The 22,235-nt window shown below is 56.5% G+C and overlaps 1 protein-coding gene across 10 annotated transcripts in view; it reads right to left on the bottom strand.

Annotated features, from left to right (window-relative positions):
* The window catches only part of SH3PXD2A (SH3 and PX domains 2A), a 57,460-nt gene that overhangs the window by 15,408 nt on the left and 19,817 nt on the right, over window positions 1–22,235 (bottom strand). For all 10 annotated transcript variants that reach the window (XR_002830989.1, XR_002830985.1, XR_002830992.1 and 7 more), the window contains exons 2-4: window positions 11,451–11,564; window positions 8,961–9,044; window positions 3,642–3,759 (exon numbers count right to left, since the gene is read on the bottom strand). Coding sequence is in view for 2 of the 10 variants with exons in the window: in XM_023759803.1 (XP_023615571.1) it covers window positions 3,642–3,759; window positions 8,961–9,044; window positions 11,451–11,564 (316 nt within the window). In the remaining 8 variants the exon portion in view is untranslated. The remainder of the gene's footprint in view (window positions 1–3,641; window positions 3,760–8,960; window positions 9,045–11,450; window positions 11,565–22,235) is intronic.

Here is a 22,235-nt window from a genome sequence, read left to right on the forward strand (position 1 = left end):
CCCAAAAGGTAGATTTCATAACAGCCTGCTACCTTGCAATAAGTAGAGGGCAATTGTAGAGATAAGAAATGAGAAGGTGTCTTGAGTTAAATGTCCTATTGGAAAGGGAAGTATTATTATCAGAGAGGCGAAGAGGAAGCCCAGGTGAGTTAGAAAACCCGAGTTCTGGTCTACGGCATCTTGGACAAAGTTCCTACCCAGGAGCTCAATTTCTTTCTCTTGGGCCAAAATGCAGGGATAGCACTAGTTGGTTTGGCTCAGTGGACAGAGCACCGGCCTGTGGATTGAAGGGTCCTGGGTTTGATTCTGGTCAAGGGCACATGCCCAAATTGTGGGCTTGATCCCTAGTAGGGGACATGTAGGAGGCAGCTGATCAATGATTCTCTCTCATCATTGATGTTTCTATCTCTCTCCCTTCCTCTCTGAAATCAATAAAAAATATATTTTTAAAAAAATGCAGGGATAGAGTCACTGCAAAAATTTATCCAAAAGGATGAACACATTGAGACCAACTAGGAAGATATCTCTAAAGAACAGTGACTGAGGGGGGAAGTATTGGTACCACGCAGAATAGCAGACAAATCAAGTTCACAGAACAAGTCTACCAACAGACCAATGCTAAAAGGGACATTTCAAATTAGTGGGGTAAGGATGGCTTAGTCAGTGAGTGACTTGCGGACAACTGATTATCCAGTTAAGAAAAACAAGCGGGACCCTGGCCTCACACTGTATCGCAAAATAAAAATGCAAGTTGCGAATATTTGCTGAATCTGGAGAGGCTGAGGATAAAGCACATGACTGGATAAAAGTAAAACCTCTGGTATGGCAAAACGAAAACAAAACCCAAAATCCCATAAACAAGAGAAAAGGCAAATGACAGGGCTGACTTCATTTTAGGCGATTCAATGACTTCTGAAAACAAGCTTCCCCTCCTTTTGCCCCTCCATGGGGTTGAGCTTCTACCCAAACCCCTGGGAGCTCCTTTCCTCGTCCAGGAGTTGTCCATGCCCCCGAGTCTGGTCTGTGATGTCCCTGTCTGCTTCCTGGGACACATCTGGCTCTTTGGAATGGCTCCTCCGTGCCAGATGTCTGACAAGCCCCTCTCCCCTGCCTCTCCATCTGACCTTGCTCTTGGGCACTCATTAGGTGGGAGAAAAGGGAATGTGCAAGAAGCTTCTATCAGCATGTCTTGAGCTTTGCTGGAAAGCTTGGGTAGGGGTGGCTTTCCCTGTGTATGCCACGGTTACAAGCAGACAGGCTGACCCACGCTCGCCCATCTGGCTCCCTGTTTGGGGCCCGGAAGGCAGACATCAGTGAACAAATGGATGGAAACCATGGCGCTAACAGACAGAAGCACAGAATTTCAGGGGTGGGTAGAAGCAACTACTCAAGATGCCTAATCTTGGCAACAACCAAGGCTCAGAAAAGCAAAGCAAGTAGCAGAGGGTCACACAGCTAGCTGGTGGCAGCGTCTGGCTCAGAAGCGGGAGCTCCCGCATCTCGGAGAAAAGAGGAAGAGGAAGCTGCCGGCTGCTGCAGGTGCTTTGCTATGAGAACACTGGAGAGGTGGGGAGCAGGGTGTCACGGGAGTGACGGTCAGGCCAGCTCACTGCCCCGAGTGCTCCCGTTTCAAATCCTGTGTGTTCCTTCGCTGTTACATGGATAAAATTAGATTCCAGGCGGAGAGAGGCGAGGGAATCAGGAGCGGCTGTGTGTGTGTCTGGGTCCAACTCGGCTCACATCTGCTTTCCAGCTCTGGAGCATGGAATGACTCCAGAGGGAAGCAAACTGGAAAAGGAGATGGAGGGAGAGGGAGGGGGTGTGTGGGGGATGGGGGTGGAGAAGAAAGACAGGAAATGAGGATCAACACAGAGCCTGGAATGTTGGGAAATGGCATATTTAAGGGGGTGTCTGGCAGCCTTCTTAAGGTGGAACCCTTTCAGCAGGGTTTTCTCAGTTGAAGCTCCCACCGGCTAAAGGGATAGACCATGGGGACAAGAGTTGACTAGAAAAAGCAGCACGAAGTGGCTTTATTGGTCATTTTAGAAAACGCAGAAAAACAAACAACAAAAGAAAACAAAAGCCAGCAGCTTTGTAGATAACCTCCCGGCAAGTGGTCCAGGTAACCAGCCTGCCAGACCGATCGCCGGCTTCCTACGCCAGACACATGGTTGTTGGATTTGGGGTTGGCGCTAGCGTCCACTGCTGAGAGCACATGCACGTCTAGGGGCAGGGCTTTGGGCAGCACACGTCCAGGCACACAGTCCTGACCCACCTAACCAGACAGAAAGGGACACCTCAGCCCTCCTGACTGACATGCACAGGGTCAGGGCAGCTGTGTCCTGTCAGGTCACACTGAAGTTCAGTCCCATGAGGCCAGTGACCTTCATCCTACCCATCAGCACCGACCAATCTCAACACCATCAGCGTTGGCCAGTCAGCGTGGTCTGAGCAACCATCTCCGAGGGCCCGCACCACCTTGGCCAATCCTGTCCCCATGGTGGGAGACAGCCTAGAGCAGGGGTCCTCAAACTACGGCCAGCGGTCCACATGCAAATACAAATATTGTATTTGTACCCGTTTTGTTTTTTTACTTCAAAATAAGATATGTGCAGTGTGCATAGGAATTTGTTCATAGTTTTTTTTTAAAACTATAGTCAGGCCCTCTAACGGTCTGAGGGACAGTGAACTGGCCCCCTGTTTAAAAAATTTGAGGCCTAGAGCATGCATCCTGCCCACAGTGGGTCTAGGGTGCCCAGGTGTGGTGGGCCGGCAAGGTGGTCCCCAAGCCCCACAGATGTGGGGCTATCTCTGCCAGCCTGGTTACGGGCAGAGAAGAAAGAAATTGGACAAAATCACCACAGCTGAGCAGGTCCCAAAGGAACCAAAACATTTCCTGAGAGTAAGGCTCCCTGAGGGTGGCGCTGGCCTGGAGTTCCAGGGCAGAGGGGACTGGAGGGGCAGGACTCGGCAGGGGAGCGGTGGGGGGAGCCCACGGGTTCTGTTTGTTTCCAGGAGCATCAGAGAAGCTCCGAACTCCCCTCCGACTCCCCAGTGGGTTTCTCAGCTGAAGAACGTGAGCAGGCCCTGGGAGAGGGAGGAGCAGAAGGAAGAGGCCTCCGAGCCAGGCCTGGGCTCAGCTCTCACAACCACGTGAGCCAGCCCTGCAGAGGGGACAGCCGGGGACAGCCGGAGTGCTGAGCCGTGGGCAGCAGGGGCGGCCTGCTGGGACCTCGGCAAGGCCTGGGGACGCCAGCGCTCCAGGCGGCCTGAGCTGCAGAGCACGCCAGGCAGCAGCCCAAACTGGACGCAGAAAACCAAATTCAGATGTGCCGGACCCTCTTGGCAGTGGCATGGGTCTTGCAGGGGAGCGATTGCACCATCGCCTGCAAGCTGGGCCGGAGCCCCTGTGCCCCGCTGGCGGCCGCTCAGGCTCTGCTTTACGTGTCCCGGGAGAGGATCTACGGAATGAGCAATCTCTGTTTGGGATGTTCAGCTGTGCAGGCTCAGTGCCGCCAAGCCAGGGCCGTGGGTGCAAAGCTGCTGTCGGTATCTACTCGCCATCTGGTGTCCCCGGCCACTCAGCAGTATCTACCTGCTCTGCTGCTCAGGGCATCTCGCTCCTCTGCTGGGGCTCCTACCTGATGTACCACCAGCCCTCCAAGTTCTTCCTGATCACCTCCACGGTGACGCCCTTCTCAAAGCCAATCTCGTCCTTGCTTTGGCTGGTGTAAGGCTGCACAGTGACATACTTCTCCTCTGTGGGTGGCAGGACAAGCAAGAAAGCACAATTACTTGAGATTGGGATGCGCTCCTCCTTCCTGCCTCTTCCTCCCCCCTGGCCTGGCCTTGCTTAGCTGGTTGCCAAGGTGCACTGGGTCAGCATCTGGCTCTTCCAGGGAAGAGAAGGGACCAGGCTTCATCGCTGCTCCCAGTGTGTGCCAAAGCCAGCCAGGGCCTCAGGTGGTCTGGCAAAACCCTGGGCAACACCAAGGCTCTCCCGGCCTCCTAGCCCAGTAGCAGTAGCCAGGCTGCCGGGGCCTGGAGTCCTTCGGCTCCCAGCTCCATGGGCTGAGGGCAGGGTTAGGAGGAACCTGTCCTTCACGGGGCCTGTGTTGAGAAGTCTGAGACCAAGCCTGAGTGTCCCCTGAATGCCTGGAGGCCCCACGGCACACCTCCTCTTGCCCTGAATGTGTGACACTTCTGGGTCTCGGACTTGCTCTCCTAGCCCTTCTCCACCTCAACCCCTTATCCTTCCTGTCTGGTCTTCTGAATGCTCTGGAGCCCCGTCCTCAGGGAAGCCTTACCTGACCATTCATCTGGTCATCTGGTCACCTGATCATGTGATTTCCCTGAGAGGATTTTGGGTAACACATGTTCCATGGGGCAGGTTATGTGTCTTGTTAAGATAAGGGTCCCATGGACAACGAGCACCACCAGGCAGGACCTCAGCTCGCGGAGCCCTGAGCGAGCTGCCGTGACCATACATTATCTGGAGCAGCGGTCACCAACCGGTGGTCCGCGGACCACTGGCAGTCCGTGAGGTCCAAAAGGTTGGTGACTGCTGGTCTGGAGGACAGCATGCCGAGCTGACCACACAACATGGCAGATCCCCTCTGGGAGCTGCCTGCTCTGGTCTCCCAGTCTGACTGTGGGCCTGTTCAGGGCCTCCCAGGCACTGGGAAAGAGGCGCCGTGTGGGAGCTCAGGGAAGGCGTGGGAGGGCAGGCGTGGGGGGCTGGGCCACATGTGTCTTCCCTGGTTCCTTCAGCCTCTCTCCTGGCAGGGGGCCCTGCTGCCTCCACATGGCTCCTTGCTCAGGCTCCCAGGGAGGTGATTCTTCTGCTTCTACTGGGGCCAGCTCTGCCTGCCTCCAGGACGCCCTGACAGCTAGACCCACAGCTGGCTGGCCACAAACCCTGCCTCCTGGATGGAGAGCCTCCCAGAGGACCACGCAGGCTTCAGGAAGATGTACATGTCCCCACCCTGCCCTCGAGAACTAGGAGCAGAGCATAGGTAGGGAAGAACCGGCCATCTGGCCACGGCCCTTGGAGGGGGCACCCTGAACCTACGTTGTCTTCTCCCGTGTGGGTGCTCCCCTGGGGCTGAGACAGTGCCTGGCACACAACAGGAGCTCCAAATGGACTGTGGGCGCGTGGATGAAGGGGCAGGCGGGGCTGAGCAGGGGCGCTGGGCCGGAGGCTTTCTGCGAGCTCAAAATAGTAGGATGCTGGCACAGAACACGAGTTTCTGAGATGCCTGCCCCCCACCTCCTGGCTTCCAGCTGTGACAATCACCTCGACTCCTTAGCTGGACCCTGGAGGGCAGCCTGGCTGAGTCTCTGGCAGCAGTGGGGGGAGAGGGCAGCTGCCACCCCAAACGCCTGTGAAAGGAAGGCCATCTGTTCATTCTTCCCTGGATTATCGGGGTCCTGTCTGCAGCCCTGTCCTGGGCTGAGATAGCAGCTCCCTTTGGGATGGAGGCAGCTGCCCTGCCAGGCTGTGAGGACAGAGCTGATGGGCCGAGGGCCGAATCTGAAAGGCCGCCAAAAGGCAGAAGGTGGGTGACGACCCGTGGGCGTCTCTTCTCCACTGTGAGCCTTTCTCAGCACCGACCGGCTCCTGGAAGCTTTCAGATTCCAGTGCAGCCGTGCCTCGAGCTGCCAGGACCGCCTGAGAACCTCCTTCGGCCAGATTCTGACTCGGCCTTTGAGAAGTCCAGTGTTCCAGAGGCCAGCCCTCCACTCTCCTGCCTGCTCCTGGTCCCGCTCCATTTTCCAGTGGGGCACGGTGTAGCCTGGCCCCGGCGGTGGCCAGAGGGGCAGCGCCAGGCCCCGGGAAGCTAGAGTTCTGAGGTTAGGGGGAGGCGAGGCCTGGGCTCCACATTTTGCCTTTGCTCAGCTGGGCTATTTTTAAAAGCCTGTGGTTCCAGCAGGAAGCCATCATTAAAGTTTTCCTAGGCAAAGTTGCTTTTGCAGAGAAAAATTACAGTCCTTCTCTCGGGAAGATCAGAGGAGCCCTGCCCGGCCGCATGGCAGAGAACACGGCCTAAACCCTGTCATGTGGGCTCAGGCTCTGGAGCTTCCAGGCCCGTGCACCAGCCTCCACAGCCCCCGGGGGCGTGCCGAGGACAGAGCCCCTGTAACCACCCGCATCCCCCTGACCCTCTTGAGGTGGGCGGCACCAAGGATGTCGGCCTTCCCCAGGAGAGCTGAGCTGCTCCTGCAAAAGGCCCTTCTCTTGGTGGCCCCGAGGCCGCCGAGAACACAGGTGTCTGGGAGTTTATGGGCTCCTAGCAATTTCTCTGGCTGGCTCCGAGGCCTGGCCTGCCCTGGAGCTGTGTAGGCTCCAGGTGATGAGAACTCAGGGTCCTGGTTCCAGGCCGGGCAACTCTTCCAGCTGGTCTGTCTGGGGGCTTGGTTTTCTGCCACGGCTGGCTCAGACAGTGGAGGCGTGAATTTCCTCCGTGTGAACATGTGCTACGTGGAACTCAGGCCCCCAGCTCCCAGGTTTCCCCGAGGGAGCAGCACAGCCAGCCCCTCCGCAGAAGCAGGGCCACACCTCCCACCTAGGGACCAGCGGGAGGATGCCCAGGCAGATGGAAATGGCCTCGGGGGGTGGTGAGAGATTCAGGTTGGTTGGGGTCTCCAGGAGAGATGCCCCTTTGGAGTTGAGGGAATGGGGACTGTGAGCTCTGGGGGGCACTCGGGGCTTCTGAGAAACACCATGGCTGTGGCCACTCTGATATGCCACCCAAAGATGGTGGCAACCCCGCCCAGGAAGGGCTGGCCAGGCCGCCCGCTGGGTGAGTGGGTGGGTGGCTGCGGGGAGGTGGACAGGCCTATTTTGGTTTTGGAGGCAGGGGCTGGAGAGCCCTGCAGTTTCCAAACCACAGACGCCTCCTCTTTCCAAACACTTTCCCCTCCGTCAGCAGTCTCCCCGGCTCCCCTGTGGGCCCCCACAATTTACCCAACCCCACTGCAAGGGGCCTTTTGATTCCAAAGGCCTGGTTGGCTGAGGGAACAGGGAATGGAGGCCCTGGGGAGGCACTGCTTTTCTCTTGTCTAGTCCTATATGACCTACTACCTGCTTCCCCCCATCAGCTCGGCTCTTTGTAACCAAGTGTCTCCTAGCCAACTTCTAGCAAGTTTTTCTTGGCTGCCTGATTTAACTTAGGGCTAAGACTGGGAAATAATGTTGTTTAGATCTCTTATATGTGCGTGTGCGTGTGTGTGTGTGTGTGTGTGTGAGAGAGAGAGAGAGAGAGAGAGAGAGAGAGAGAGAGAGAGAGAGAAGTTGTGGACTTGCATTTGCATATTTATGGGTGACCACAGAAGTATGTGTCTGGCTGGGTGGAGTTGTGACTATATTGCCTGTGTATCTGTGGCATGGGGGCCATGCACATGAGACTCCATGGAGCTATATGTGTACTTGTGGTATTGCTGCAGAGCTAAACATGTGTGGCCGTGAGCAGTGTGTGTGGCTGTTAGCAGTGGGTGTGGCTGTTATTGTGACTGTGTAAATAATGTGTACATGGAGCAGTCTACATGTGGTTGCATATGTGGAATTCTGTGTGGGATTGCCTGTGACAATGTCCTGTGGCCACCAGGGCTATGCAGAGTGGTGCGTCACTGGCTGCACGTGTCCATGTGGCTGTGGAGACAGAGTTGTACTTGGGGCTCAGTGTGTCACCGTGTTTGGAGCAGATGCTGGAGGGGATGGGAAAGGCCGCGCCTTCCTCCCTGCTGTTTTTTCCAGGCCCGTGTCTCGCTGTCCTTTGCCACCAAGGCTCGGGGCTGCATCCTAGCCTGGTCCCCCAGCAATGCTGTCCCACCCCTCCTAGCTCTAGGCTGCTTTTGCTTTACATCCCACCTGTTCTTGCTGTTTCCATGACCCAGCCCCCTGCCTTGTGCTAGCCTCCGGGGTCCAACCCACACTCCATCTTCAGGACAAGCTGGGCTCCTCACGGTCAGTGCTCTGAGCCTGACACTAAGCCAGCCACAGGCAGTGGCCACCACAGAGTCCAGGCTTCCTGCTGCCTGGGGCTTGGGGACAGATACTGAACATGGTCTTATATTTGTTCAGGAACAAACTTCAGGGTCGGGATGCAAGTCACAGGGCACCCCTGCCATTCTAGAGAGGCCAGTGCTCATCACACACCCTCTCAGCTCTGCCTGGCCCTGCCCGGAGCATATACAACACGCTCTCCCAGAGGCAGGGGAAGCTGGCCGCTCTGGCCCGGGGGCTCTGGACATGTGTCAGGGTTCGTTAGAGGCCCTCACCCACTATGTCCCCAGCTCCTGGACGTTGAAAAGGCCCTGAACCTGCAAATGTCTTGGTTCCTGATTAGCCTGGGTGGCAGACCAGGGGCCTCCATGGAATCCTCTAGGTCAGCAGCTCCCCACCCCAAGTCCCAATGGCTGGTGCTGGAGATGCTGGAGGCGGCAGGCTGGGTCTGGCTCTTGCTCCCTTTCTAGTTCCCTGGGAGCTGGCTGGAGGAGGTGGGTTATGGGCTGGTCCTTCTTCCTACTCTGTCTCTAAGGAATGCTGGAACAGCTTTGGCTCAGGGAGCACCTTCTCAGGGGAGGAAGGCAATGCAGCGTGTGTGTGTGTGTGATGGCCCATGAACAGATTCAGAAACACTCAGTTCTCTTAATCTGCAGTTCCCAGGACAAATGTGGCCTATCAAGTCCAACTGCTCCCCCACTGTGCCTCAGGTCCCATGACCCCCACCCCCGTACAGATAGAAACCAGAGCCACCTCCAGTGTCATCCCGATTCCCAGCAACCCCCGTGCCCCCCTCCTCACCCCTCCCCTCCCCCAACAGCTGCAGTGGGCGAGAGAAAAGCCTGGCCAGTGGATCTGGGTGAGGAGGTCACAGGCAGAGCCCGAGAGGAGCAGAGGTGTTAGTGAGAGAGAAAGAGGCGGCAGCTGCAGGTGAGAAGCCAACGCCCGCGGTCACCTCGGCTGTGCTGCCTGTTGACCATCCCGCCCAGGGTCCACCGGCGATCCAGGCGCCGCAGATGGGCCTTGCGTCTCTTGGACACTGGCGCGGGAGATGGCGATGGAATACGCGGCCAACAGGAACCGGGGGGCGGGGGGAGAGAATGGAGATGAAGATGAGATGGATGGGGCAGGAGAGGGAGGGAGGAAGGGAAGGGTCACACTCCCAGGTCAGCGGCACACACCTGCCGGATGGGGGCAGGTCTGACAAGGGACATCATGGGCATGACCAAAGCTGAAGGTCATGCCCCAGAGCCAGAGTTGGGCTGAGAATTTAGAATCCCAGCACCTGAGAGGTGAGAGGGTCCTTGGTTCCAGCCAGTGCAAGGATGACCCTCTGCGGGGACCCCAGGGAGAGGCCGCTGCTCCAGCCGTTGTCCCGGTTCCCAGGGCAGTGTGGGGGCCCATCACACCAGGGCTTGCAGCCCCACTCACCAGGTCCTGCTTGTGACCCTGCCACCATAAGCCAGGCACAGTGTGTGGAAGAGGAGACTCAGATCCCTTCTGCAGGGCTTATAGCTCTTACTGTTCTGTGTTTATGTCCGGCTTTCAGTCACCCATTGAGGGCAAAGACTATCTGCACCCCCAGAGCCCAACAAAAGGCCAAGCTCATGGCTGATCCCTAAGAAATGGTGCCGAGTGAAGTGCACAATGGGTGGAGGCCATGGGCCCTGGTTCTGTTCCTTCTCCGCACATTATCCATGTGAATCTGATGACAGAAGCTGCCTCCCCTGCCTCTCACTGCTCCAGGCCCCTCCGTCCAGCCACCCTCTCTGGGGCAGCATTCTGCGCCGGTCGTCTGGTTGACTCATCCCAGTTCCAGATACCCCCGCCTTCCCATGGAACACCAGTGGCACTGACACCAGACCAGGACTCCAGGGTGCCAACCAGCCCCCACCTCTAGGCACTGCAGGAGGAGGGTGCTAGGCTGCCCCGGTCTGGGAAAGGGAAGCGGGCAATTAGAGTCCCAGCAACCTGTCCGGACACACCTGAACCAAATGCCACCAAAGCTTCTTGGGAAGGAGCTGCTTGCCTGGAAGGAGGACAGTGGCCTGTGTGGTCTGCTTCTTGTAAGCAGGAGGCCTGGACTAAAGGTCAGGAGGTGTGGACGCAGTCCAGGCCCCACGGCCAAGTTTCTACACCACCCTCTCTAAGCCTGCTTCCTCGCCTGTCATTGGAGTGGACTGAACGAGCTCGGTGGAACGTAAGTCAGGGCCTGTGTGAGACCAGCCTGGGAGGAGCTCTGACAGCGGGTAGGGAAGCTCTGATGGGATGAAGGCCCCACTCCAGGGCTTAGAAAGCAGCTGGAAGGACTGAGCACCTGGCCTGAACACACGGCGCTTCCTGGTGGGGCCTGGTCCCTGGAACCCGGTCACAAGGTGGACATGCATTGCAGGGACTGCCATTCTGGTCAAGGGACTGAACTAAAGCATCACAGGAGGAAGGGTGGGGCTCCAACTGCCTGCTGAGTAACGGACATTTAGGGGAAGGATGAATAAGGAGCTGGCGCTCGGCGGACTGCTTGTTTTGGCCTGGGCAATGGGAAGAGGGTAGGGGAGGAGGCCTGGAGGTGGCCTCAGCCCCGGGTGGCAGGCCTCCATCCCCCTGGCTCTCAGACATGCCATTTGGACGGTCCCCACTGACCGTTAGTTAGGGCAAGCGTTCCTGCTGCCAGGACACGGGAGGCTTGGAAATCATTAGAAGCAGGCAGCCGGGAACTAGGGGTGCCTCACACTGGGCTCTGGCAGCTGCTCTGGGGAATACCTGAGACCACAGACAGGCTGTCCAGACCAATGCTGGCCTGAGGCAGGCTCCTTGAAATGCAACTAGAAAGACCTAGCAAATCAGAGAGGCTGATGGTGCAGGGCCTGGAGCCACCTGTCTGGTGACTGCAACACTGAGAAATGACTCACAGACCTGCCCTCCGCATCCGCACCCTCAGCTAGACTAACGGATACTAGAGCCGAGGCCTCTGAGCAGAACAACCCGTGCACAGAAGTTGTGTGGGGTGGGGGCAGGCAAAGGGGGGTCTCTGTGGGGCCCAGAGGAACCTAGGGCTTCTTGGGGAATGGGGGGCTTCTTGAGGGACAGGGAACTGAAAGCTGCCTCCAGGAGTTGGGCTCATTCCTGAGGCCAAAGTTGCCAAACCCCGAGATCCACACCCCACGGGAATTTCCCCTCTCATTTTAGCCTCACATGGGGCCGCAGGGACAGGCCTGGATGGGAGGTGAGCTTGTGAATTGGAGCGAGAGAGGAGGGGCTGAAACATGGTCAGCTTTCTGCAGGGGCTGTGATGGGTTTAGGGAGAAGAGTGGGAAAGCTGCCTCCAGGAGTTGGGCTCATTCCTGAGGCCAGGGATGGGGTGGGCACCAATCCCTGGGGATCCCGGGGGCAGCCAGCTCCCAGAACCTGCCTCCTTACCCGCCCCCCACAACCTGCAGGCCCTTACCTTCCCCGCTCTTGGAGGTGTTGATGTCTGAATCGTCCCGAGTACCATTCTGGGCCTCCAGGTAGGTGGCAGGGACCCAGCCCTGCTCCTCAGAGGTGCTCACGAACCACCATCCTACAGAGGGAACAAGAGAGAATAGTGGCATGAGAACCCAGAGGGGTGGCAGAGGCGGTAGGGCCTGGATGAGGAGGAGAAGGCACAGAGCCAGACAACCCAGGAGCCCGGCAAATGCCTGGCCCACGTCCAGCCTCTAGGAGCCTGATCAACACGCTCCGCGAGAAGAGGGCCCGATGGACTGCGATGCACACTTCCACAAGTGTTTGATGAAAAAAATCCAAATATCGAGACAATGGTATGTCCAATGTGTGAAAGTCACCCTGCAGGAAAGGCCAAACCCAGAGACCCTGCAGGGTCTGTGAAGTAGGACCACTGGTGTGGCCCCGAGTTCGGACGCTTTCTCTGTTTCTAAGGTATCCAGGGAAAAACGCCTCACAGGTACCTTCTAATGGTCACTATTCCCCTTTCCCCATCATGGGTCAGTGGCATTTCCACATCTGTGCTCCTTACAGCTGCCTGTAAGTGTGTTGACATTTCAGTCACAGTAAGTGGGCACTGCACCCTTGAGTGACCCTTGACGGTCATGGCCAAGTGATAAAAGCTCGTTCATTTTCTTTCTTCATGCATTGGTTCATTCATTCATCATTCAAACCAACGTTGACTGAGCAAAGGACTCTGAGCACCCAGGTCTTGGAAGTCTGCTAAATGCCTTCCTCCCTTCCTAGAAGGTACTCTTCACAGGATGCCTTTGCCCCATTCCATTCTGACCCTCCTCTGCCCCCAAAGCAATCTGGCTCCACTTCTTTCCTACCCAGGACAGAGCTCACCAATTCCAAATCTGCACCATTCCCTGTCAAGAGACCGAGGGCTTCACCTAGGCAGCACCGAGGCCTGGTCACTGCCCACAGCAGCGAGTGGCTGCCCAAGGAGGGGGTACACGGGGCTTCCGGGCGTCCCCAGCTGGGCTTAGCACTGGAAGGTGGAAGAGGCTGCCTGAGGGCTGCTGTGATGAGAATGGAGAGGTTCAGAGGAAAACATTCCCACCACTGCACACGGCTCAGAACCCAGGGTCATCGTAGATCTTCAACTAGGTCCTCACTGCCGTGAGTGACAGGCCTGGGGTGGCAAATAGCCCGTGATCTAGTCCTGAATGCCCACTGTGCCTGCCCTTTGTGAGGAGTTGCACAACTCTCTGCGTGCAGCTCTGCAAAGCCACGGAGGCCTAACGTCTGTATGACACCATAACGATGGTGCACGTCACTACATGCTTGTCTATACCCACAGAATGTACTGCACCAAGTGAACCCTGAGGTAAACCCAATCTGGGTGATTAGGACGCGTCAGTATATGCTCATTAATAGTGACAACCGACCGCTCAGATGGGGATATGGATACTGGGGGGTCTATGCATGTGTGCGGACATGTACCTCTGGACCTTCTGCTCAATTTTGCTGTGAACCTAAAACTGCTTTAAAAAAAATAACACACCAAAAAGGAAAATCCATAGATGAGGGGTCTGGACTCCATTGCCACCTGCACATTCTGGGCCCGCCACTCATGGGGCCACGGAGCGGGCTGCCTAGATCAGCATCGCCCCTTTCCCTGAAGCCCAGACCATAAAGGTGTGGCTGCAGCTCACACAGTCTCCAAAGAAGCTGGAGGCATGGACTTTGCAGAGGCTGTGTCTGGTGTGCCCTCCCTGTTCTCTCAGCCTCTGGGGGAGCACTTTCGGGAACCCCAACAGTTTCTGCCAAGAAGTACCAGCTCCGGGTGTTCTTCTACAGAGCCCATGTGGCGGTCACAGAACAGGGAGCCACCTCGTAGGGCTCTCCGCCATGTGGCTCTGCCTCCTTGACCACAGGAGTGGGTACATCTGGCCAATCATCTCCGGCCTAGTCTGTCATCTCCCTGGACATTGTAAAGGTTCAGGCTCTCGTTTGGGAACTGAGATGGGTGTTTGGGGATCTGAACCCTAAGTCCCACATAAACCAGGAATCGCAGGGGTATTATGGGAAGAGATGGCCCGAGAGTTAAGTGAAAACAGAAGCAGCAAAGTCAAGAGGTGGAGAAAATCAGTTCTGATTAACGTCATTTGACCTCTGGGTTCCAGATATCTTACAACTAGAGCACCCCGCTGGACCTCTAATCACAGTGAGTCAATGACCTTCCCGTCCTAACGTAGCCAGAGCAGGTTTTCCTCACTGGAACTGAGACAGTCCCCGCTAATGCCATCCCTACCCAGCAACCACCAAGGTTCACGATCGAAGGTCCACCATCATGAGTCAAGTCCACTGGGCAACTGTTAGCACAGACCTCCCTAGATGAGAATGAAGCTCTCTGAGGCACTTAGGTAAGCAGTCCCTGCCCCGATTCCCACTCACCAGGGCCACCTTGGGAACTGGCCCCTGGCTCCAAGGACCTCATAATCCCAGGATTTGGGTCTCTTTCCTGCTAGTGGCATCATCTCCCTTCCTCCTTGCTTCACCCTTTGGGAACCCTTCCATGTACATGCTGCTCCCTCCCTTCCCCAGGAGCCAGGAATCTGGGATAGAGAGATGGATTTGGACTTGTTGGCACAGGGAAACCCAGGGGCAGGGCAGGTCTGGCCCCCCTCCCACCTTTGCTGCACAGGCCTGGCACACAGGAGGAGCTGGGCAGAGACTTGCTAAGGGGCCAAGTGTGTGGCTGAGGTGCCTAATGGGCAGGACGGCATGATGCCCTGCACCTCAGACTGCCTGGGTGCCCCATGGATGCCAGGGCGATCTGAGCCCTTTCAACCTCAAAATTTTGCTGCACCAGACACTTCTAGGGAGTCTGGGTCACATTATCAGCGACCATGAGCGTCTTCCCACCCCAAGGCAGCAACTTAGGATCCTATTCTCCTGCTGTACCCCCAAGACTTGGGGCTGGGACCCTCATCATCCTCAAGGCCTGGTGGTCCCTGCCCACCTTGCCTGAGAACACTGGCCTGGGCTTACACTCCAGCCCTAAAATGAGCAGGGCTGAGCTGTCTTTAAGCCTCAGGTCAGTCCTGCATCAGGCCCTGCAGAGAAGAACATGCTGCTGGCTTGGCTGTGGGCACCTTCACCAAGTAAAGATGGATAGGTTCAAATACCGCTCAGGTGGGCATGAGTGAACATGGGCAGAGGTGTCCACCAGCTCCATGCAGACCTCCTGGGAACCCTGGCATGAGTCATACAGCCGGGCTTCTGGGGGAGGTTCCCTGAGGCTGCGCCCACCCACGGCTGCTGACAGGCCTGTCCCAGATGCCAGCAGCTCAGACGTCAATTGCTGCAACCAGGGCTCCTGACCAAAGTCACTGCGGCTCCAGCAAGGAGCAATTAGAGCCTGAACCCCTGGGCGTGGCCCAGCTGGCCAAGAGAACTCAGGTGCCAGCCAGCCCCGTGGGGCTCCCAGGCTCACCTCCAATGCACGTGGAGTCCTCTTTCCTGTGGAGGCTGAGTGTGTGCAGGGGGAGGTGTGGACAGGGAGGTAGGTTATGTGTTTTTGAGGCCAGGGAGGTAGGTTATGTCCATGTACATATCTATGTACATCTGGAACAAAAGTGTGTCTGCGCATTTATTATATGTGACGATCATGGTCAGATTCTGAGAAGAGCACCAGGTGCCAGGCACTAATTTTACATGTTACTGTATTTAATCTTCAAGAATCTTGTGAAATAAGTGTTACTGTCATCAGCATCCCCACTTCACAGATGAGGAAACTGAGGCAGAGATAGATGCCAATTAGGAAGAGGCAGAGCTGGACTTCAAACCCAGGAAGTCCAGCTCCAGATTCCATATTCTTAACCACCACAGACATGGACAAGGTGCACGTCTGCCGAGTGCACGAGGGCAGAGGTGGCTCCTGGAGAACGTGTGTCCCTGGATATGGGTGCCTGTCTGTGAGTGGGTATGTGCATGTCACTGGGCATGTGCTTTGTGTATGTGTCTGTGTGTCTGGGTGAGGGTCCTCTGGGGGTGGAAGGTAATACTTAGGGGCCTGGGGGGAGAACAACTCAAATTCAGGTCTTGGCTTGCTACTTCCTATCCATGTGATCATGGACAAATTACTAAACCTCTCTGAACCTCAAAGTCCCCTTTCTGATATGAGAGCAATTCATGAAGCCTTCTTCCAGAGGTTGTTGACGTGAATAAATGATACAAGTAGCTTAGCTTGGGACCTCACACAAAGGAGAAGCTCAAAAACCTTGCACTACCATCAGCGTGGTGGTGGTTGTTTGGTATTCTCCTAGACTAAGAGTCAGCACCCATGGGTGGCCAGGTGGTGTCTGTGCCTGAGGACCCTATCAGGAGACCTCAGTATGACTTGGTGAGCTGAACTGTGTGTGTGTGTGTGTGTGTGTGTGTGTGTGTGTGTGCATGCACCCATGCATTCATTCTAACCTGTGTAGTCTGGTGCTGTCTTCAGGGGCTCCAGAAGAATGGAAGGCACTATCTTTTGCAACATGGCTTGCTCCTGCCTCAGCTCATACAGTACGTGATAGCAAAGCCTGGTGGGAAGTGGGACCCAAGGGGACACGCCCCTGGGATTTGCCTCCTTGCCCAACGTGTCTCAGAGCCATCCTCAGCCTGGCTCCTGTCCTCCCGTTCACACAGTTCCCCAGGACAGAGGTCCTGCAGCCTCCCCTCTCCTGTCCTAACCTCCTCCAGGAAGCCCTTCCGAACCGACCTTCAAATCCCAGGTGCCCAGAGTGTCAACCCCACGACTCACAGCTGCCGTGCACTCTGAGAATTAGTCCCGTTGAGACTGTAAGTCCCATCTGTGTCTACTTTGTCTCTAGGGCAGACCTGAGCTTGCGGGAAGCAGCCTGGCAGATGAGGAGACTGAGGGACAGAGCCTACGTTTTGGAGCCAAAGACCCGAGTCTGAATCCATCCCCGCCACTTCCATGCTCTGTGGCCTCTGAAAAGTGACGTAATGTTTCTGAGCCTTGGTGTTTTTATCTGTAGGATGGGAAGACTTCCATCTACCCTGCAGGCTAGTATGAGGACTGGATGAGATAAAGAACAAGGCATGGGATCTGGCACACAGCAGGCGCCCACTAAAGGGAAGCTATGAGCTTTGCTGAATGAAGGACTCAAGTCACGGGATGTGGGAGGCCAGGCAGCCAGCTCTTGTGGATGCCCCGGGACCAGCCTGAGCTACTTCTTAAACTTTTCGTGTCCCAGGAAGATGAGTCCAAATTCCAGCTGGCCTCTGCTAGCTTTCCTCTTATCCTGTCACCCTCCGTTCTTGGGAAAAGAAATTCAGGGAGGTTTTACTAAAGGAGTTAGCTTTGAGCTGATGAGTGCCACCCCTGTGCCCAGATGGAGGTGGCTGTTCTTGACTGGCTGCCAGACGTAGCCTTTTCCTGACAAGTCACCCTGGTTTCTAGGTGGAAGGGGAGCATGCTCTTTTTTTGGGGGGGGGTGGGGAGGGATTTTGTAGAGCAGGATGGTAGGGGCTGAGTTTGCTGGGAAACCCCTTAGCACAGCCCTGCCTTCTGGCCTGGCAGCCATGCCCACGCAGGTCTACCCACCTGGACTGCCTTTATGCTGAGATACCACCCTCAGACAGGGCAGGATAGGGAGGGGATACTACGCCCATCCCTTTGAATGAGAAACTGTTGTAAGGGAACCTGAGAGAGGAGCCACACACACTGGACATGCAGGAGACACCTTCACTGTGGGGTCTGGGCCCGATCTCTGGGGCTAAGCCTTAGCCTGGGAAAGTCATCTGGGAGAATCGCAAACTGGCCAACCCCCTGAGGGCTGCCTCATTCTGGCTTCTCTGTGAGGGCCATGTCTCGGCAGTGCCAGGAGAAGGTGTCACTCGGCCAGGTTGGCTGACAGGCCAGGGCCCAGCCCTTTCCAGGAAGCAGAGGCCCAGAAAGAACAGCAACGTCACCTGTCGCAGCAGCCAGCCCTGCTCTCTGGGCCTCAGTAAGAGCGCACTTCTCAGTGGCAGGGGCCAAGGGAAGGAGAAGGCCACACTGGGGTAACCTGACCAGCGCCTCCAGCTCAGGGCAGGGAGGGGGCACCCATCCAGGTAGGGAAGAGAGAACCCCCATCCCCAAGAGAAAAAAGCACAGGCCCAGAAGCTAGACCCTCTCTCTTTCCAAACTGAGTATAATCTTTAGCTGTTTGGGCTGTCAAAGTCCTCTCAAATGGATTCTGATTAGGGCTTCCCAGTGCTGGCATGGGGGGGAGGGGGAGAGAGAGAGAGAGAGAGAGAGAGAGAGAGAGAGAGAGAGAGAGAGAGGGAGAGAGAGAGAATATGACCTGGGTGAGGGGTGCAGACAGGGGCTGGGGGCCTTAGTTTCTCTAGGAGAGGGCTGAACCCTCTGGGCCTGGGCGGCAGGAAGTGATGGGTACTCCCAGGCCACTGCTGTCCCCAGGGTGACCAGGCCACAATGGTCTCTTAATGAGAGAGGATAATGAGCTCATTAGGGCCAGAGCAGACCAGCTGCACACAATTAGGACGTTAATAAAGGCTTCTGAGGTCACAGCTCAGCCCAGGACAAAGAGCTGGTTGGGGAGGGGGACCCTGCCTTCCCTCTCCCTCCTAAACCCCCCTATTTTGTCGAAATCCCCCACTTTGTCTTTAGGGGCCTTCCCTGACTCTCCCCCACCTCTGGGCCCTGCTCACCCCAGGATTCAGCGCAGGGCACTTCTTAGCCCCTCCTCCGAGACAGGCCTCAGTTGGGATCCTGGCTTCACCAGGCACTAGCTGGTGACCTACAACAGGTCACTGGTCCTCCTTGAGCCTCAACAAACCAGGGCAGTATGATCTGTCTACGGAGCACCCTGGCCTTCAGGGACGTACAGTGTTCTCAGTAACCACGTATTTACTGAGCACCTGGCACCTGCCAGGCCCTGTGCCAGGCGAGGGGCACTGCAGAGACTCACAGTCAGGGCTCAGGCGCTCCTTCCCCATCTTCCTGCGGGGCATGCGGGAAGGGTGCAACCACAGCCTGGGCCCTGGCACTGAGGCCAGCAGGAGAGAGCCGGCTTCTGCCCACAGCCCCGAGTGCCAACCCAGAGGATATCGGGTAGGATGGGAGTGAGTCTGGAGTTTGGGAGAACTCGGCAGCCTTCAGGTGACTTCCCACCTCACTTTTCCTTTCCTCCAGGTCCTCCCCATGTGGTCTGACACTGGTCAATCCGAGCGGAGCCCTGTGGGGGCTACTGCCTGCCCAGGCCCCTGAGAAGGGTTTTGGTGTCCGGGTGGGGGAGGTGGGAGATGGAGCTAGAACAAGTAGAGGCACAGTCCCAGGCCTCACACACCTGCCTCCATTCACGAGGGAGGCCTTGCTTTGTCTCAGGTTTTGGCCTTTTGGGAAAGGATCTGTCCAGGCATTCCCACGGGCCCTGTGCCAGGCAAGGGGCACTGCAGAGACTCACAGTCAGGACTCCCACGTTCTCTCCTTGGAGCGATCTGGAGGAGAGGATGGGGTGAGAATTTGTACCAAAATGGCAGAAGGAGGGAGATGCTGAGAGGAAGAAGGGGGCTGAAGGGGGCCTGGCCAGGTACAGGTCACCAGTGCTGCCCACCTGACCACACCACATACGTGGTACAAGGCTGGGCTCCAAGGGACTGCTTCCACCCTGGACCCAGCCTGACCCCTTTCCCATGACCTTAGGGCTGCTATCTGAGACGGCCCAGAGACACTGCATGTGCGGGCTGCCCGTGGCATGCTGTGCCTTTAAGAACAACGAAAGGCGGCCCACCCTTGGCCAGGCCTCCCCTGGTCAGAAGGCTCTGTCACTGAGACTCTGGCCAAGACACACTCCAGGTCACAGCATGCGGCCTCCATGGTCCAAAGCAAACAGGAATGGGTGAGAGGCTCCCCTCTCTCCTGATACACCCCACAGTCCCCTGCCTTCCTGCCTGACCTGTTTTTCTGGTCCCACCTCTGCACCTACCCCCTCCCTATTGCTCACGGCCTCCCCTTCCCCCAGATGGGGCTCTCAGGCCACCAGGACCCCAGGACCTTCCCTAGGCGCCTGAGGTCTGGATTCCAAGACCATTAGCACAGGCTGCTACGTCACGGTTTGGAAGGCTCCGTGGAGTCCATGGCAAGAAGACAGCAAAACTGGGCCGCTGCCACCCCTCCCCCAACCTCGCTCCAGCCTACCCACCTCACTGGACAGGCCCAGAAGTCCAGGGCTGGGTCGGGGCAGGCTGAGGCCATGGGTGAGGCACCCAGGAGAAGGCCTGGCTAATGAGCATTTGCAGGCAGAAAGAGGGCACAAGATAAAACAACAGGTTGAGAATCATGGTTTTGTCCTGGCTGGTGTGGCTCGTGGTAGAGCATCAGTCTATGCACCCAAGGGTCTTGGGTTCGATTCCTGGGTGGCAGGTTCATTCCCTGGCCCTAGTCGGGGCTTGTGCGGGAGGCAACCAGTCTCTCTCACATCAATGTTTCTCTCTCTCCCCCTTCCTCCCTTCCACTCTCTCTAAAAATCAACGGGGGAAAAGTCCTTGGGTGGGGGGATTAACAAGCGTTCTGAATGGTGCCTGGATCCTAGGAAGGCACACCAAAGGGCTCTTATTAAAGTTTAAGTGCACCCCACGGTTATTTTAAAGAAGGAGCTGAGACTTCAGTGGGAGGGGAGAGGGCGATCTGGTGGGAGGAACGGGACGGGCAGAGTGGTGGGAGCACATGTGGTCCAACCCAGTAATCTCATGATGCTTCGTGGTGGGGATTTTTCCAGATGAAAGGGAGTGGGGCACGCACCTCAATGCCACTGTCTTCCCCCCACCCCATTATAAAGCAGAGTGCGGACGGGTCAGCTGTGGCCACAGATTCCTTAACCGAAGGTGGCTCGGCATGGAGAGAAGATGCAAATAGTATTTTCAAGCACGGCTGTAAAAGGTGCAAATGGTGGGTGAGATGTGGTCACACAGGGTGAGGCACTGGAGGGTAGACCAGGGGAGATGGGGGCAGGGGATGGGACCTTGTGAAAGAAGCACAGAGACAAGGAGGGGTGCAGCTCTAAGGATCACACCAGAAAGGTTAAAGTCCCATAAGTGGACCTGAAGAAACGCTCAGCGTGACAAAAAGGGCATTTCCCCTGATGGTCAGGGCAAGAGGAAGAGGAAGAGAGAGGGAAGTCGAAAGACACTGAGAGGGCCGTGCTGTGAGGCCAACCCAGGGGCAAGGGGGTCTGCTGGACTCCTTCCTGTCCGTGGCTGGGGCTTTCTCTCAGAAAAGGGGTGGTCAGACAGGAAAGCGCTGACCGGGAGGGTGGCGGCAAACAGGCCCAGCGCAGAGATGGAGGGAGTATTGATGGGCCCCCTCCACGAGCTCTCATCGGCTAGCCGTGAGAAAAGGTCAGAGAGCACTTGACAAGAGCCTGCCAGGCCACCATGAGAAATCCTGGGAGACAGATAGGGAGCGAGGCCAGAGGACACAGAACGGGCAACGGTCCTCATTTTCAAAGAAGAAGGTGAATTCCAGAGTAGAGACCAGCAACCTCCATGCTGGTCCTGATCTAGTGACACCTGGGTCCTGAGGGCTAGCTGGAGAGCCTGGAGCAGATAGTTACCAAGGCCGTGCTGGACAGAAAGACTACAGGAAGGAAGGGGCCTGGATGCTGATAAGGAGAGGACTGCTGGCGGGTCCGGGATGTGTGTCATAGCTGAGCGATCCAGGCCTTGGGCTCTCATGACCCTCCCTGGGGCCGCAGGGCTGCACCAACAGATGTGCAGCCGATGGCTGACCACATCCGAAGAGGGTGTGACGATTCACTGCTTACAACCTAGAGCAGGGGTTCTACTGGGAACCTGGCCCATTGGATGTTTTCATCAGTCCCAGGATGAGGACAGAGGTGCCGTCATCTCATTGAGCAAAAGGTGTGCCAGGATCAGGAGCCAAAAAAGAAGGTCTGAACAGATGGTAATGACAGGTCAAATCTAACAACGAAAAGTAGTAAATGGGGAGATGGAAGGACATGGCTTAGTACAGTGACCTTATAATCGACTGCCCAAACTTTTTGGAATAAATGGGGGTTGCCAACACACCAGCTGTCAACTGGGCATGTCCTGGGCAATCGGATTGTATGGATAATCCTGCTTGGCAGCAAGGATGAGGGGGTTCCTGGAGCTTGGGGGACTGTAGGTCCAGTAAGTTGTCCCCAAGTCTATGAAATCTTAGGCTGCTTCAGGAAACACCTGGATGGGTAACTGACCCAATACTTGGCCAGGTAGGGGCAGCACCAGGATTAGTGCCTGGGTCTGACTCCTGGTACAACATCCCCACAGCTTCCCTTAAAAATGACGCCAGCTGTTTGTACCTTTGCAGAAAGAGACCAACACTGCTTGCTCTTTCTATTAGGTTCCCCAAGTCTGCATCTGACAGATGAGTCGGAAAGCCGGTTCTTTCATCTGCTTCTCCTCTGTCCATCAGTGTCTACAAAGCAGACCTGGTTCTTGGGAGAGTCATGGGAGCGGCTTCCCCCCACTTGCCCTCCCCTCCGAGAGCAGGGGGCTGACAGGCACATTCTCCATGCTGCCCCTCCCTCCCCCTCTCTGAGCCCACATGGAAGGGCGAGGCAGTGGCACCCAGGCTGACAAGAGTTTTCTGGCACAACATACTATCCAAAAGCTTTGCCAGGAGAGAGTGACTTTGGATCAGCATTTCTCAAACCTCAGCTATTTCCACACCACGCATGACTTCTGCCATATCCTTGAACCATGCACACCGTGGCTCACATAGTGAATA

Source organism: Myotis lucifugus, unplaced genomic scaffold (assembly GCF_000147115.1).
Source record: "Myotis lucifugus unplaced genomic scaffold, Myoluc2.0 scaffold_162, whole genome shotgun sequence".
NCBI lineage: Eukaryota > Metazoa > Chordata > Mammalia > Chiroptera > Vespertilionidae > Myotis > Myotis lucifugus.